This window comes from Poecilia mexicana, unplaced genomic scaffold (genome assembly GCF_051168715.1).
Source record: "Poecilia mexicana isolate PSO_F unplaced genomic scaffold, ASM5116871v1 scaffold_10, whole genome shotgun sequence".
NCBI lineage: Eukaryota > Metazoa > Chordata > Actinopteri > Cyprinodontiformes > Poeciliidae > Poecilia > Poecilia mexicana.
The window spans coordinates 15263916-15278317 of record NW_028263379.1 but is presented as its reverse complement, the minus strand read 5'-3'; the positions used below and the strand labels follow the sequence as shown (position 1 = coordinate 15278317).

General features: G+C 35.0%; 2 protein-coding genes across 2 annotated transcripts; both read left to right on the top strand.

Moving 5' to 3' along the window:
* The first annotated feature begins 7201 nt into the window (after positions 1 to 7201).
* LOC106923353 (ribonuclease-like 3) lies at positions 7202 to 7843 on the top strand. Its single transcript, XM_014996338.2, has 2 exons — positions 7202 to 7257; positions 7355 to 7843. The coding sequence occupies exon 2, from the start codon at positions 7361 to 7363 to the stop codon at positions 7793 to 7795; it is 435 nt and encodes a 144-aa protein (XP_014851824.2). The 5' UTR covers positions 7202 to 7257; positions 7355 to 7360; the 3' UTR covers positions 7796 to 7843.
* A 2115-nt stretch (positions 7844 to 9958) lies between these two features.
* Positions 9959 to 12039, top strand: LOC106923352 (uncharacterized). Its single transcript, XM_088009713.1, has 4 exons — positions 9959 to 10830; positions 10906 to 11226; positions 11370 to 11729; positions 11900 to 12039. The coding sequence occupies exons 1-4, from the start codon at positions 10788 to 10790 to the stop codon at positions 12037 to 12039; spliced, it is 864 nt and encodes a 287-aa protein (XP_087865839.1). The 5' UTR covers positions 9959 to 10787.
* Positions 12040 to 14402: the final 2363 nt, after the last annotated feature.

Below are 14402 nucleotides of genomic sequence, written 5' to 3'. Positions count from 1 at the left end.
TTTCCAGGTTCATAGTGTTATTTTTTAGCACAATCAAGTAACTATGTTACCTTCAGTTGTTATAAAAATCCTATATATGTAAAATATAATTTAAAATGAATTTGACTTTATACTTTAACAAATAAAAATTTGACTTCTGTCTATCTAAAAGCTCCTGCTCTTTGTGAAACAGGAAGTCATCACATCACTCCTCTTGTTTTCACCTGCATTGCCCTGAGAAGTAGCTCTTAAAGTATGCTAAGCAGATGAGCAGTTCCACCAGGTGTTAGCTAATTGCTGCTAGCTAGTCTGAAGAAGCTAAGTGCAGAAGTCATGAGGGAGGTCTGCTCTGTGAGGCTGAGGCTCAGCTTGGAAACTACAGCTGTGAGGAAGAGCTGCACCTCAGTCCACCCAAACGTTTTGCACAACATTGTGCATTGGCTGCCATAGATTAAAGAATTTCTTAAACGTGTATAAAAAAATAAATAAAAAAAATCAAGGCAAGGTTTTTGATGATTGAATAACTTTATAACATGATATAAAGCTCACAAAAGTAGAATTTACATAACCCCACCCTTTTGATATTTATTATATCAAAATTTGTCTGATTTGTATTTTATATCTGATATTTTTAAGCATATTTTATTAATCCTATTTAGTTTATTATTTACTTTGTTGTTTTGTTGTTTCGAGACTAATATCTTTAATATTTTATTACTAGGTTTTCTTTAATCTAATGCCTTTCATTCTGTTTATTTTATTTTTTTAAATCGTTTTATTTATGGTATTAATTAATTTTTTTTCACATTTTTATATAATTTATAGGTATTAGATTTTTTTTCTTTGCATATTATTTATTTATTTATTTATTTATTTACATTCATGACTAATTAATTTGATGTTTGTTTTACTCCCAAACTGTTTTTTATTCCATTTTAGTTAGCCTCAAAAGAAAGTGTTATCTTTTCACTCAGCTTAAGTTCTTGTATTTGATCAGTTTTAGAAGAATGCCTGGATTTGTCTGGATTTTTTTAAACCTCTTTAACCTTGACTAATGCATCATTTAGGTATAAAAAGTTAATAGTTCTTCCCAAAGTACTAATGTCCTAATGTACTGTGGGGAGTACAGCTGCTTTGAAAGTTGTGTAATTTCTCACAGCACCTGAAGTGGCATGTTGAAATTGAGCATGCGCAGACGCGCCTCTTTTGTCTGTGAAAGCGGTTACGATAAAGTAGCAAAATTTCAGGGTCCCTAGAGATTAAAAACGCTCCTCAAAACTCCCATCTGAAGGTTGTTCGGTTTGTTTTCTATAAACCTTAAACTAATCATAAAAACATGCGGGGATGGTGTGACGTTCAAGACAATAAAAAGCTTATTTATCCAGCAGGCATTCCTGATTTACCCTGATATCAAAAGCATCTGAGCTGCCTCATGTGATTTTCAAAAGGACTCTGTGAAATTAGGGGGCTTTTTCTAACAGTGGCCATAGCGACAAAGTTAAACAATAATCAAGTTGATTATTGTGATTAAAATATTTCTTCACAGGCCCTTTAAAAGTTTAGATCAATTTTCTAGTGGCCTTTACGCATTTATTAATGTAATACTTTATTGTCTAGTAAAATAATTAACATCATCATTTCCTTAAAAATGATGATGTGATTTTCACCCAAAAAATTCCAGTCTTTCCAGGTGGAAAAGTTCTCAAAGACCTATTGTGCAGAGATTCTGGGAAAAAGATCAAAGCAGGTTGTCATTTAGTTTCACCTGAGCTGCAGTTGTCTTCATGAGTCACCTGTGAGGCTTTACTGTAATAATATTGCTGTAAAAATACGGCATATCTGAGTGAATCAAGCACACAGCCCTGAGTAATGATGCCTAAGTGCAGCTTCAGCTGCACAGTCAAGTTGGACATCTTTCTGCTTGGCTCCATGAAAACAATGACTTCACCACATGGCTACCAGCTGAAGTCACAGGCATTTCGAAACAGTTTTCCTTACTGCAATTCAGTAGACGTTACGTGATAAATGTAATTTCCATAGATGTGCTCAGATTTATTGGTTAACTACCACAGCCATAAAAATATACATAACCAAAATGAAACGTCAATGCACACTGAAAATGATGAAGGTATTAGTTTAAAAGTGATCATTTTAAGCTAACGCTTTGATACAAAAAACTTTAAAGATGTTAATCAAAGAGTCTACATGAGTTCTTTTATGGTTCTATGCAGGAAAAATGTGAACTGCTCACTACATGTTTGTGATAAATTTCTGCCAAATGAGTTTAACCTATATCTTGGTATGTTAGATGGATGGAATATAAATTCAGTGTCAAATACCAATGAAAAAGGGGACTGAACATTTAAACAGTGGTCACTGGTTTCCCCTCTGTTCCTTCTCACGTTCTCTGACTTCCTTATCTTCAGCTGTTTTGCCAACTCAAACCTTTGCACAGCTTCATGAGATACAATCATTACATCACAACATTAAAAGGACGCAATCAGAACAGATTAAAGTTTGCCTGCTGCAGCAAATGCTCAGTAAAATTCCTCTCATGTTTTGGTGAAAATATTCGTCTAGATAATCTTCACAGTTCTTGGCACTTGATCTTGGACTCAGTTTTATCAGAGACATAAGAGGAAGCAGAACCTTAACAATTCCCTTGTGAAATTACTTCAGCCTCAGGGCTTGTTGCCTTGGAGAGACGTAATTATTTTAAAGCAAACGGTGCTTATTTATGAACTTTAAGTGAGGCATAGACCTGTTACAGATTTTTCCCATTTTTATAAAGATATGACTCTTGAGACAAAGGTTTTGTTTGATAGAACTGGACTGAAAGAGTCTTCAGCTCCCCTCAGATGTTCTGCTCCTCAGCTGACCCCAGTTACTGCAGGATACTTGGCCTCCCTCTCAACATAAGACAGAGAGAAATATGCTACTTCTTGCTTTTCAAAGGACTAGGAATGACTCACCTACTTAACAGATTAAACACATCCACTCCATGTGCAAACAAGTACAGTGCTGTGAAAAAATCTACTCAATCTTATGGATTTATTCCAGATTTTTTTTTTTTTTTTTTGCTTTTTTGTCACATATACATGTTTCACAATGTCACATTTTAATATCAGACCATTGTATAGATAATCTTTCATTTTATTAATCAAGTTGGAAAAAAGCTATGCAAATCAACCTGCCTCTACATGACAAAATTGTTGTTTGCCACACTGTTACTCCACAACCCAAAGTCTTCCTCTTTTTTCTCGTCCTTAGGGAATAAAGTCTCAGTGATTATCAAGAAGTTTTTCTTTGGGGGTGAATGACTTTTGTACCGATTTAGATAGCAATAGTTTTGCCATGGAACTCTATCATTATGGCCATTCTTTGCTTTGGTCCTTTCTTATTGTGGGATTAGGAACACTTAGCATAGTAAGGACTTATCTGGCACTTTTCCAGTCAAGGCGCTTTACACTAGGCCTTCCATTACATTTGCAAACACATGCACTCGTTCATATACACCAGTATCAACATTTGGTGGCAATGAGAACAGGGTGTGGCCACTGAACCAAGATTTCCAAATCAATCCCAGTTAATTCTTCATATGATGAGGTAGGTAGGTATGTTGGTTACAGTATTTTGTCTCTTAATGAACTCCTGCTTAAATACTGAAGTGAATAAAATTCACACACAACACTGTCCTATTTAAAACTAAACTCTAGAATCCTATTTTGAGGGAGAACAAGACAAATCCAGTGATCTCCAATTGTCTCCTTGAACTGTGATTCTCATATGATGTGAAATGGTGTGCAAATGAGCTGGTTCTCTCCATTTGGGGAACTAATTTTGTATTTTGATATATTCATATGGAACAAAATAGAAACACAGGCAAAAAAACCCTGAACTAACAGCCCCGGTTTAGCATTGGAACTTATTTATTGCAAAATCCCTCAATGAGCTCTGTCAAGACCATCAGTCTTTATCCTGGGATGATATTACGTCAATATAATCCCAATCTGGGCACTAGTAGAAGCACTGAATATTTTCAGGAGAGTTTTCTGAGCACAGGATATGGTTTTGTGTTAAAATAGACAACAGAGCAGGGATATTGTGGGTACTATCACATGAATACTTATGTAATCTTCACTCACAAACATGACAATCAAATTTGCGTATAATCTCATATTTATCCACTAGTTTCTTACCAAATCGCTCTTGTAAGACTGGAAGGCCAATTTAATTAAAATTTTATTAGATCTGAAAGCAGTTGGATGCAGTCGTGCTTGATGTTTCCGTCGATGTTTCTAACGTAAAGCAGACGGCAGTTAAACCCTGGATGATGAGGTCAGTGTGGGTGGAGCTTTACAGCAACCATCAGAAAATGAAGCAGCTGTTGTTGGATGGAAACTTCATGTGACGCTGAAAACAACAACTGCTACTCCTGATTCTGCCACGACGACGACAACATGCTAAAAATACACACAAATTCACATTCCAGCCTTGATGCCGTCCTAGTGTGTGTGGGAGGGGCGAAGTTTGTGGGGTAGGGGGCGATAATGTTCAAACTTTGTCAGGGTGCAGTACTGTACAGACCGGCTGCAGATCCCAATATAAACTCAGGCCCTGACAGCTCTATAAATAGTCTGCAGGTCATTGTGGAGCAGATTACAGATCAGCGTGAGAAAATCCAAACAGTTCAACCTGAGTGGCCACCTCAGTCTAAACCACTGTGACAGTCTGGAGACTTTAGGTTCTGCAGACACAGAAAACAATGAGTTGGTCACGGTCACATTTCTGTGTAGTAAATCCTGGTTACTGACCTCAAATTCAAAACATGGAACGCAATACAATAGATCAAAAGCATATAACTATGTTTTCAGGAAAAGTATGTAGTGTGTATTAAGCTAGTGTCCCTAGTGGGCCCTAGTGGCCCTAATTTGAAGGTCACTAGGGGCCACTAGCCCCTACTGTCAATAGGTTTCATATAGATGTCAATAGACATCGATATGATGTCAATAGACACTTTAGAAATGTTTCTTGGGTTACATGTGACAGTGTCCTGATGTATTAAAGATTTTTTAGTTTTGGACTTCAGAGGAAATTGAGCTTGGAGAATTTCTGGGAAGAATATTATAAAAGTGTAATTAAATCCATACTTGGGTTGCAGGCAACAGATGTTGTCTTGTTGTTTTCGTTATGGATCAGACTTCTTGTTTGTTTCGGCTCCCCTATTGCTAAGCGACACATATTTCTTTAAAAGAAAAACAATCCCCAGTATAACAGTAAGATCACAAGTTTGTTTTTAAAAAGTTTATGGATTCTATTTGTCTTGAAAGTGGCCATAAAAAAACTTTTCTCTCTCTCTCTTTAAGAACCAAACTGCAATGTATTTTGTTCTGCTCCACTGTTAATCTTCAGATTCAATTACCTTCGAACTACTGAAAAATCTCCAAAGAAATGGTATCACCTTGTGGAAAGAGGCAGACATGTGTAAAACCACTCAGAGTGTTAAAAGCTGAGATTATCTAAATATAAAGCTCCAAGAACAAAAATCTGTTAATGTGTCACCTTCTTCTCTTAGTTGAGGCTGGCTGCATGAGCCTGCTTCTGGTTCTTAATTTGGAGTAGTTTTTCCTCACTGTCAACCCATACTAATTCTGGATGATGGTGTGAAATTGAAAATCTGGTGCGATCTAAAGATTTCCTTCAAAAGATACTTTCTGTTGCCTACCAGTGACATAATCTGACTGTATTGTCGTGAATTCATTTGAAATAATATTAAAGAGTATTAGATTACGTGCAATTGGATTAGAGCTAGGCTAGATTTTGTGTAAAATACGAAAACATGACTGCCTTGCTAAAACTTTCTATGACATATTCACAGACGTCAAAGTCCTGACTGGCAGGTCTTCTCAAAAGTTGATATGTGTCGCCATCTGCTGGTCAAATACAGGACTTCAGACCGTCATATCAGACGAAGGATTCCTCCTTCGTCTGATATGACGAAGGAAAAATAATACAGGACTGTATTATTTTAATACAGTCCTGTATTAAAATAATACAGTCCTGTATTAAAATAATACAGGACTGTATTATTTTAAAACTGCCGTAAAACTAACCCAGTCAAACAGGGGTGGTAGTGTCATGATCTGTGGTTGTTTTACTGCAACTTACTGCAACTGACAAAATAATTGAATAACAAAACATCTTGAATGAGAATGCCCAGACGTCAATTTGGAACTGGAAAAGCAAGAGCAATATTCAAGAGAAGGGTTATTGAGAAATCCATCACAATAATGTAAAAGCCTCTTTGCCAGGCCAGTTTTCACAGACACTTGATCCCAGTTATTTCTGGCAAGGGTAAGCCAACCATAGATTACGGAAAAAATTACTTTTCATTCTAGGTAGCTATTACTTTCTTCTTTTTTTTTTAATAACAATATTACCTTAAAATTAAAATTACATTTGTGTTCACAAAAGCAATAAAATAAAAAGAAAATTGAAAATAGGTTTGAAAGTCAAATGAGGTGGGTCAAAATGTAGCCAATCAGCCAAACAAAAAAATTCGTATCTAACATATTCATGACAAACACAGTAGGATTAGACTAGGTTGAATGGACTTTGGGTTGTTCAAATGTTGACAGACAAACAGTCTAGTTAACTGCAAAACAGATGTCACAAGAAGATCTTGCAAAAATCATGCTGACTTTGAAAATAATGTTCAACATCTATTAACATTTGATCTTCTGTTAATAGGGCAATATAGAAGAACGTGATCTATTGCCAAATATTATTGCTACAATTATTCTCTAATCTGGACTCATCAGACCATAATATAAACTTTACACATTTCAAGTATATCCTGTAAGATTCCTTGAACTTTAATCATTGTAAATGTAAATGTATTTTTTTTTTTTGTGTGTGTGACCTTAAGTGCAAAAATGAAATCATGCCTCTTGGGATACAACACTGTTTAAAAGTCTTCTTGCAGTCATTTGAGAAAACTGTTAACCCATTTCACCTTTGTTCCATCTCTGCTAGGTTTGTCCTTCCATTTTGGTTATTGATCAAAAAGTCAAAGTCCGAAATAAATCCTTTGAAATGATCCTAGTTTACTTTTCACTGGCCAGTATCAACTTTTCACCAATTGAGGTAACAACTGCATGAAGATAAATGTTGAAATATTTAAAAATATATATCTGTTTCAACTTTTTATATTTTATTTTAGCTTCTAGAGGAAGTCTTAACGGAAGGAAAACGAGGATCAGCTTCATCTTTACTTCGGTTTGTAATTTTACTTTTTTTCATTTTTGTCCAAATCGTATGGCTAAGTTTATTATTCACAATATTCAATTGTCTTTTTTTATATTTGTTTCCATAGTGGACAATGAAGATCCCACTTGCTTGCTTGCTGTTGCTTTTTAGCTCTGCATTCTGTCAAGGACAAACTGTTGGAGACCGTTACCGAACATTTATAGCCCAGCATATCAATGGAGGCATGAGCCAAACCCGATGTGATGCAGTAATTAGCCAGAGAGGCATTTCAAAAACTGACAGCAATGACTGTAAGGAAACCAACACTTTCATCCGAGCCAGCACTAACTTAGTTAAACAGATTTGTGGAAGTGCAGGTGAGCCGTATGGTCAAATGAGGAAAAGCCTTCAACCTTTTGATGTTGTTGTCTGTACTCTGAGAAACCAAGGTGCCAGACATCCACATTGCCAGTACAGGGGGACTAGTCGTGTCAGAAGAATTGCAATCAAATGCGAGCAAGGCTTTCCTGTACATTACGATGGAGACGTTGTAGTCATTAATGACTGATCAGATCCAGCGGTCTTGTGTGCCTTCTTAAATAAAACATATATAACATTTGTGTTTCTCTGTGTGCCTTTTTGTTAATAAAACAACCTTAACATGATTTACAGTGTAAAATTAACTCAAAGGTATTCAGAAAATACTAAATTTTTATGAAATAAAATGAATATTTCCAACTGGAATATATCAGAACATAGACATTGTGAGTTTACCTCATACACAGTAAGGTTTTATAGGATGTGCAAAAGTCATTTTCTCCCACGGTGCTGCCAGAAGAAAGCTAGTCTCAAGGAATACTGGCCTCGATTGCAACAATCTGGATTCTTACGTGTATGATAGGAGTTACATACAAATAAATTATTGAATATTGCAGGTATGTTAGCTCTGACCTTGTGAATTCTGAATTCTGAACAGTGTTTAGTGCTACCATTTTAAAGCAAAAATAAATAAACTGCTAAATTAATTAAGTTCAAATTCACTTGAAATGTTATCATTCTATAAGAAATATCTTCTTTAGTTTCCCATTTCCCACAGTTTATGTAGTAATCTGAACTTGCTCCTGAAAACAGATTTTTCCCCACACACAGAATATATATTTTGGCAAGATAACAATCAATATAACAACACAGCAGGTGTAGTTAAGACAAAAAAAAAAAAAAAAAACTTTAGCTGATGAAGATAATGTTTCATTGCATGTTAGACAAATGACAAAGTCAAAAATATTGGGTAAAATATATGGATCAAATCCCAAGCAGTGGAACAGAATTAGAATTTTTCAAACCTGCAGCAAGTTGAGAGCAAGATAGATTTAATGAACATCAGGAAATCCTGGTAGAAATGTCATACTTTTACTCTTGCCACTATCAGTCCGATATGCCATAAATGAAGTTCTCTTTTAAAATATCCAATAATCAGCTAATCCCAAGTAAGTACAGTATTAAATGTTTAAATTATTTAATCTTTAAATTTTATTAATACACAATATCAGAGGGTGAATTCCCAATTGCACATTTTGCTTAGGTTACTTTTTGCTCAATAACATTACCAAGTGACATATTTAGAAGATAGTACACAATTTCTGACTCCTGATACAGTGGCAGGATTAATGGCTGATTAATCTTTTATTAATTATTATTATTACCTTTTATTATCTGAACTGCAGAGTTTGAAGAATTCATTGTCATGTTTTCTTTTTTTCTTGAAAGAACTGAAGGTCAGTTTTTCAGAGGTTTGCCAGGTGATGGGTAGTTCAACTATATTTGTCCTGTCACAAAGAGAATCCAGGACAATAAAATTTTATTTTCAACAAAATTTCATCTTCATATGTGCATTTTCTCCCAATCAGACATATTATTTTTAGCATCATATGTCCTCTACACGTAGGTGCCATAACTACCAAAATATATCATCATAATATAATCTTTTGCCGCCCTTCTGCCCCACATTGCACCACCTCCAGGCCTGGCTTTCGTGTCCAGCTGAGAAAACAATTTTCAAAACAATTTTTCATCATAAGGGGTCTTTCGGGCTGCACTTTGCTTGATACCTCATTAAACATTAAACATTTCTTTTAAATCACCATTACCATTCCAATAATGAAAAACACTTGAAATAAGTCATCTGTACAATATATGAGCTTCAGGTTTTCATTTAAATTACTGAAAGGCAACAATTAATTAAACTGTCTACCACCAGATGGCAGCACCTTAAACTAGAGTTGACCTCCTTTAGGTCATGGGGTAACAGAAGGCCTTCACAAATGAAATTTGGAAGGCCTAAAAGGCTCTAAGCTTTCAGAGAAACAGTGTAACACATAACAGAGTGAGATCATGTTTAACCAAAGCCTTTGATTATTTACAATAAAACGTATTTAAAAATATTTTATTTTACTTAAAAAGATATATTGCTTAATCAATAAGCTCTTTTCTAATGGTTTTGAACTTTTTACGTTTGTGATTTTGTTTTGCTTTCCCATTGAAGGTGAATTGTTGTTCATGTCATCTTCGTTTTACTGTTTTGAAATTCTGCACTAGTTCTTGTGAAAAAAAAACATTCTTTAGCTTCAGGATTCACATAAGAATACACAACAAAAAGTGTTTTCTTTGGAGAAGACGTCATTCTTGCATGCAACTTACAATCTAATTTTTTTTGTTTCTTCTTCTGGATGAAATTTGCTGCTGGAAAAAAATCTGAATTCTTAGGAGCAACTATTGCTAGTTATCATGGCACCTGTTAACAAGACACCTTCATAACAAAACAACAACCATGACCTTCTTTACTCCAGATAAATCCAATGTCACAGTTGTGTGATATTGCTTCTTACTACAATGAGGAAGCAATTGAGCAGCATTTCCAGATGCTGGATATGCTGCGTTATTGGCAGCATATCCATTAACACCTCTTGCAAGGCCTTTTATACTCTGTCATGAAATGACTCTTTTCATAATAAATTCCCATTACTTGCTGTTTTTTTTTTTTTTTCAAAATATGAGAATTAGATATGGCAAATACTTCTCTGTTTAGGAACATGTTTTAATTTAAGATGGCATACTTCAACAATGCAATTCATTTAATTGAATCTTTAATAGTTTGTCAAACAAAGCTTGGTGAACCAAACAAAAAGAAAAAGAAAAGAAAAAAAAAACTCTCTTTAATTGAAAAATAAATGTGACCAAAAACACATTCAAGATAAAATTTCCAACAATTAAGAAGGAAGATATCTAGATAAGTGAAATTGAGAGGAGGGGTGTCCCCTGCCTTTGCACAGCATTTCATATTTTATAAAAATATCACCCTCAATGGAAAGGAATGGGAGTAGTATAATAATTTAAACTATGTAATAGCAAAGAAGAGATCATTTATTAAAAAAAGAAAAAACAAACAAAAACAGCCTCCTCCCATATCTGGGTCCCCTCCCATTCTATATAGCCATATAAAGCTTCATAATATGTTTACGAGATCTAAATAATCAGATTCCTCCCCTGATATAACCCGTACAATGATGATCATACTTTATACACTTCTCCTCTTTCCAATTGGACGTGAGTATTGCTGCGAACATTAAATTATCTTGGCATTTTACATTGATGTTTATGTTCATTTAATTTGTCCTTCAGGATGTGCACAAGAATATACAACAAAAACTGTTTCTGTTGGAGCAGATGTCACTCTAACATGCAGCCGGAGACCCAGTTCTTCAGGTTACCTCTTCTGGATGAAAGTTGTTGCTGGAAATTTGCCTGAAGTCTTAGCAGCAACTTATACTTTTGATAGCAACATTGCTAACTCTACACCTCGCATCACAACAAAACAAGAACCAGGAACTTTTCTTCTCCACATAAAGCAAATAGAGCTGAAAGACACTGCTTTTTACTACTGTGAGGAAATAATAGATCTACAGAGAACCCTTTGGAATGTGACTTTTTTGAAAGTTAAAGGTAATCGGAACAATTATTTTCTGATGCTCAGCTTTCAATTTTTAGAAGTTTCTCTGTAGGAAAAAAATGTAGGTTGCATAAATTAGTTTAATTTATCCCAGCGCATTCTATGTAGACTTGAATTTTTCCATTATATCTCTCAGGACCAGAAGCTGAAATTACCACTGTTGTTCAAGAGCCTCCATCGCTTCCAGTCCACCAAAGAGACTCCGTGACTCTTCAGTGTTTGGTCCAGTCTGAATCTGATGACCATGCAAGTTCAGATCATCACAGTGTTCACTGGTTCAAAGCCAACGATGATGAATCTCCTTCCAGTAAACTTTATGTTCATGGAAAATCTGCAAGTAAATGTGAGAGGATTCCTGAGACCCCATCTGTGAGGAAATGTGTCCACAACTTTTCACTGAGCGATGTCGGCTCCTCTGATGCAGGAACGTATTACTGTGCCGTGGTCACTTGTGGAAACCTACTGTTTGGAAAAGGAACAAAACTGGAAATTGAAGGTATTATTACCAATGAGCGATTTAAACTTTTTCTTGTTCAGTAATTGTTTTACAATGAAGGAAAATCCTCAATAATCAGAGTGAAATAAGTGCTTAACTATGACTGAGCCTTAAGTCACACTTCTTGTTTTTGCTCAGTATACCTTAATATTTTCTTTTTTAATTTTCAGGGCCCTCATTTATCTCTCATTCTGTTGGGACCATTATGTTCACCGTCCTGCTGTGTGCTGCTTTGGCTGTCACTGTGATAGTTATTAACCAACTAAATCACACCAACAAGAAACTAAGGAGTGATTCCATTGGTATTTAAACCTTATTCTAATGCAGTCACTATCTGGGTTTTATGTCTTGTCATTTCCTTTTTGTAACCTGTGTTTTCTCTTTATATAATTCAGAAACTACTGCAGATTCTGAAATAGCTGCTGCTCAACAAAGTCAAGCAGTAAGTTGGGAATATCCTAAGTCGGAAAGCAGATTTTGTAATTTTTCTCCATCATAATGTTTTGTTTATTCCTGCAGATAAATGAAGATGGTTGTGTTTATTCTGTAGCAAAATTTACAGAGAAAAAAGGCTGAGCAAAAAGGAAAGAGAGGCGCAAACGAAGCAGAGGGATGAAGCATCTGTGCTGGTGCCCAGATGTTGGGGTACGAGTAGCAGGATTATCTTGTCTATAATCTGAAGCTGATTTAATACTTGATGATATATCACAAAAAATCTACTTATCTTCTGAAATGGCAATGATGTATGTGAGGATCATTATATCATACATTTGGATAGATCAACATTGTTTTAGTATATTTGCCCCTTTGTTATAGGTTAAGTCAAAATACATGCATAGAGCTTGACAATTTTCTTTTCTTTACTGCTCATAGTGTTTTATATTACCAAAATACCGATCTGCGTATTGGTGAATAAATGTGTGCGCGTTTGTGAGTGCGAATGGGTGAATGTGACTCTAGTGTAAAGCACTTTGAGCGGTCAAAATGACGGGAAAAGCACTATATAAGTTCAGTCCATTTACCATTTATATCTGTTTGGTGACAATTTGCATTTTAGTTAGATGCCATGAGAAACTCGCTCTCATAAAGGCAAAATAAGAGGGTAAGCAAAAGTACAAGTTGCTTAATTAACAATAACTGGCACTGGATTCAGTTTTCCAAGTGTAGCTTAGGACAAAGTGACATTTAAAAAGTGCTTTTGATTGTGTGAAAACTGATTAACAAATGCTACTGAAAATAATATCTAATTTTTATGCTTTTTATATTTCCTAAAACTTTTATCAACTTTATTTTTTATGTGCTGTTAATGACTATCCAATTAATTTTCTAATATTTTAATGTAGATGTTGTTTGAGTATGTATTGTTTTTGTTTTTAAGTGTTTTTGATTTGAGTGCTACTTTTTGCCTTACTGCACAGTACAAATAAGCTTATTCTTGAGCCTAGAAAATTTGACATGTAAAAAACACATAAAAATTGCATGTTGTATTGGCTCTGGTGATATGTGGTATGTTTGTCTGTTTTGTAGAGCACATTTTAATGCCTGCTTCCTTAACATTTCAGTAAAAAAAAATAAAAATAAAATAAACATTAACTTTAAATTGCTTTGAAACTGCAAGGTGTATTATTGCCTTTAATAATAAAAAAATGTTAATGTTATAACTGGTGAGAAGGAACAAACTGGCAGTTAATGGCAACAAAAACAAGTTCATTCTGGATTTGCAGGAGAATAAATATGAAGACAACCACAGGAGGTCAGTAAAACTGTTATAACACACATATAAACCACCTGGTTGAGAAGAGGTAGACGAAGCGATGTTTATTAAAAGACTGCAAGCTATTTCATGTCAATCTAGTGTTCAAGTGCTATTTAAGCTCTTTAAAGGCACTTTCCCACAGAAGTCATCAACATGATGCTCACATAATGACTGATTCATCTGAACAAGAGAAAAGTTTTAAAAATATAATTTCTTATCATACACTTATAATCACTGATTTTTCTTATTTATTTAGATAACAGCATCATGCTGTTGCTGCAGGTTCTTTAGCTGTAAATATATGATGTGAATATCCCTTTCCATATTTTCAATGGATTTGGAACAGATGACTACTTTTTACTACTGTGAGGAAATAATAAGCAAGTTCATTAAACGAGTTTGAGAGGCTTTGAACCTTGTCTGATGATGATTCATACTGCTGATAGCAGCCACCAGAAGAAGTGCACACTGTGATCAGAGGAAATAGGAGATAGTAAGAATCCCTGTTCAGGTAGGCTCCACTGTTTAAATGTATGGCATTTAGCAGCCATATAGAAGAACCCAATAGAAGAGTTGTGTGTGAAAACCACAGTAGATCAGCAGTTCCTGCAATACTCAGAACAGCACTATGGTTTAACAGTTGAACTTCAGCAAGCTGGCTGCATGGCATGCAGGAATCCTCATCTGGATACGTGGGATGAGGATACCTGCAGAGAGGACCCAAAAATGATGCTCAAGTAAGCGCATATTAATTGAGCATAATTATTTTGCTCCAATAAAGGGATTGACTGATTACTGCCATGTTATTGACTGATTAATTTAAATGCTGTTTAAAAAGCAATTAAACAGGTGTACCTAGTGAATTGGCTGGTGAGTATAAAGAGTAATATCTCATTCTCAATATCAGCTTGTGTTGG

Bases quoted from the DNA above. Each gene is read 5' to 3' on its own strand.
- LOC106923352 (XM_088009713.1), top strand. From the start codon at position 10,788: ATGATGATCATACTTTATACACTTCTCCTCTTTCCAATTGGAC. The intron at 10,831-10,905 runs GTGAGTATTGCT...TTTGTCCTTCAG, and splicing joins TCTCCTCTTTCCAATTGGAC to GATGTGCACAAGAATATACA. The intron at 11,730-11,899 runs GTATTATTACCA...TTTAATTTTCAG, and splicing joins AACAAAACTGGAAATTGAAG to GGCCCTCATTTATCTCTCAT.
- LOC106923353 (XM_014996338.2), top strand. From the start codon at position 7,361: ATGAAGATCCCACTTGCTTGCTTGCTGTTGCTTTTTAGCTCTGCATTC.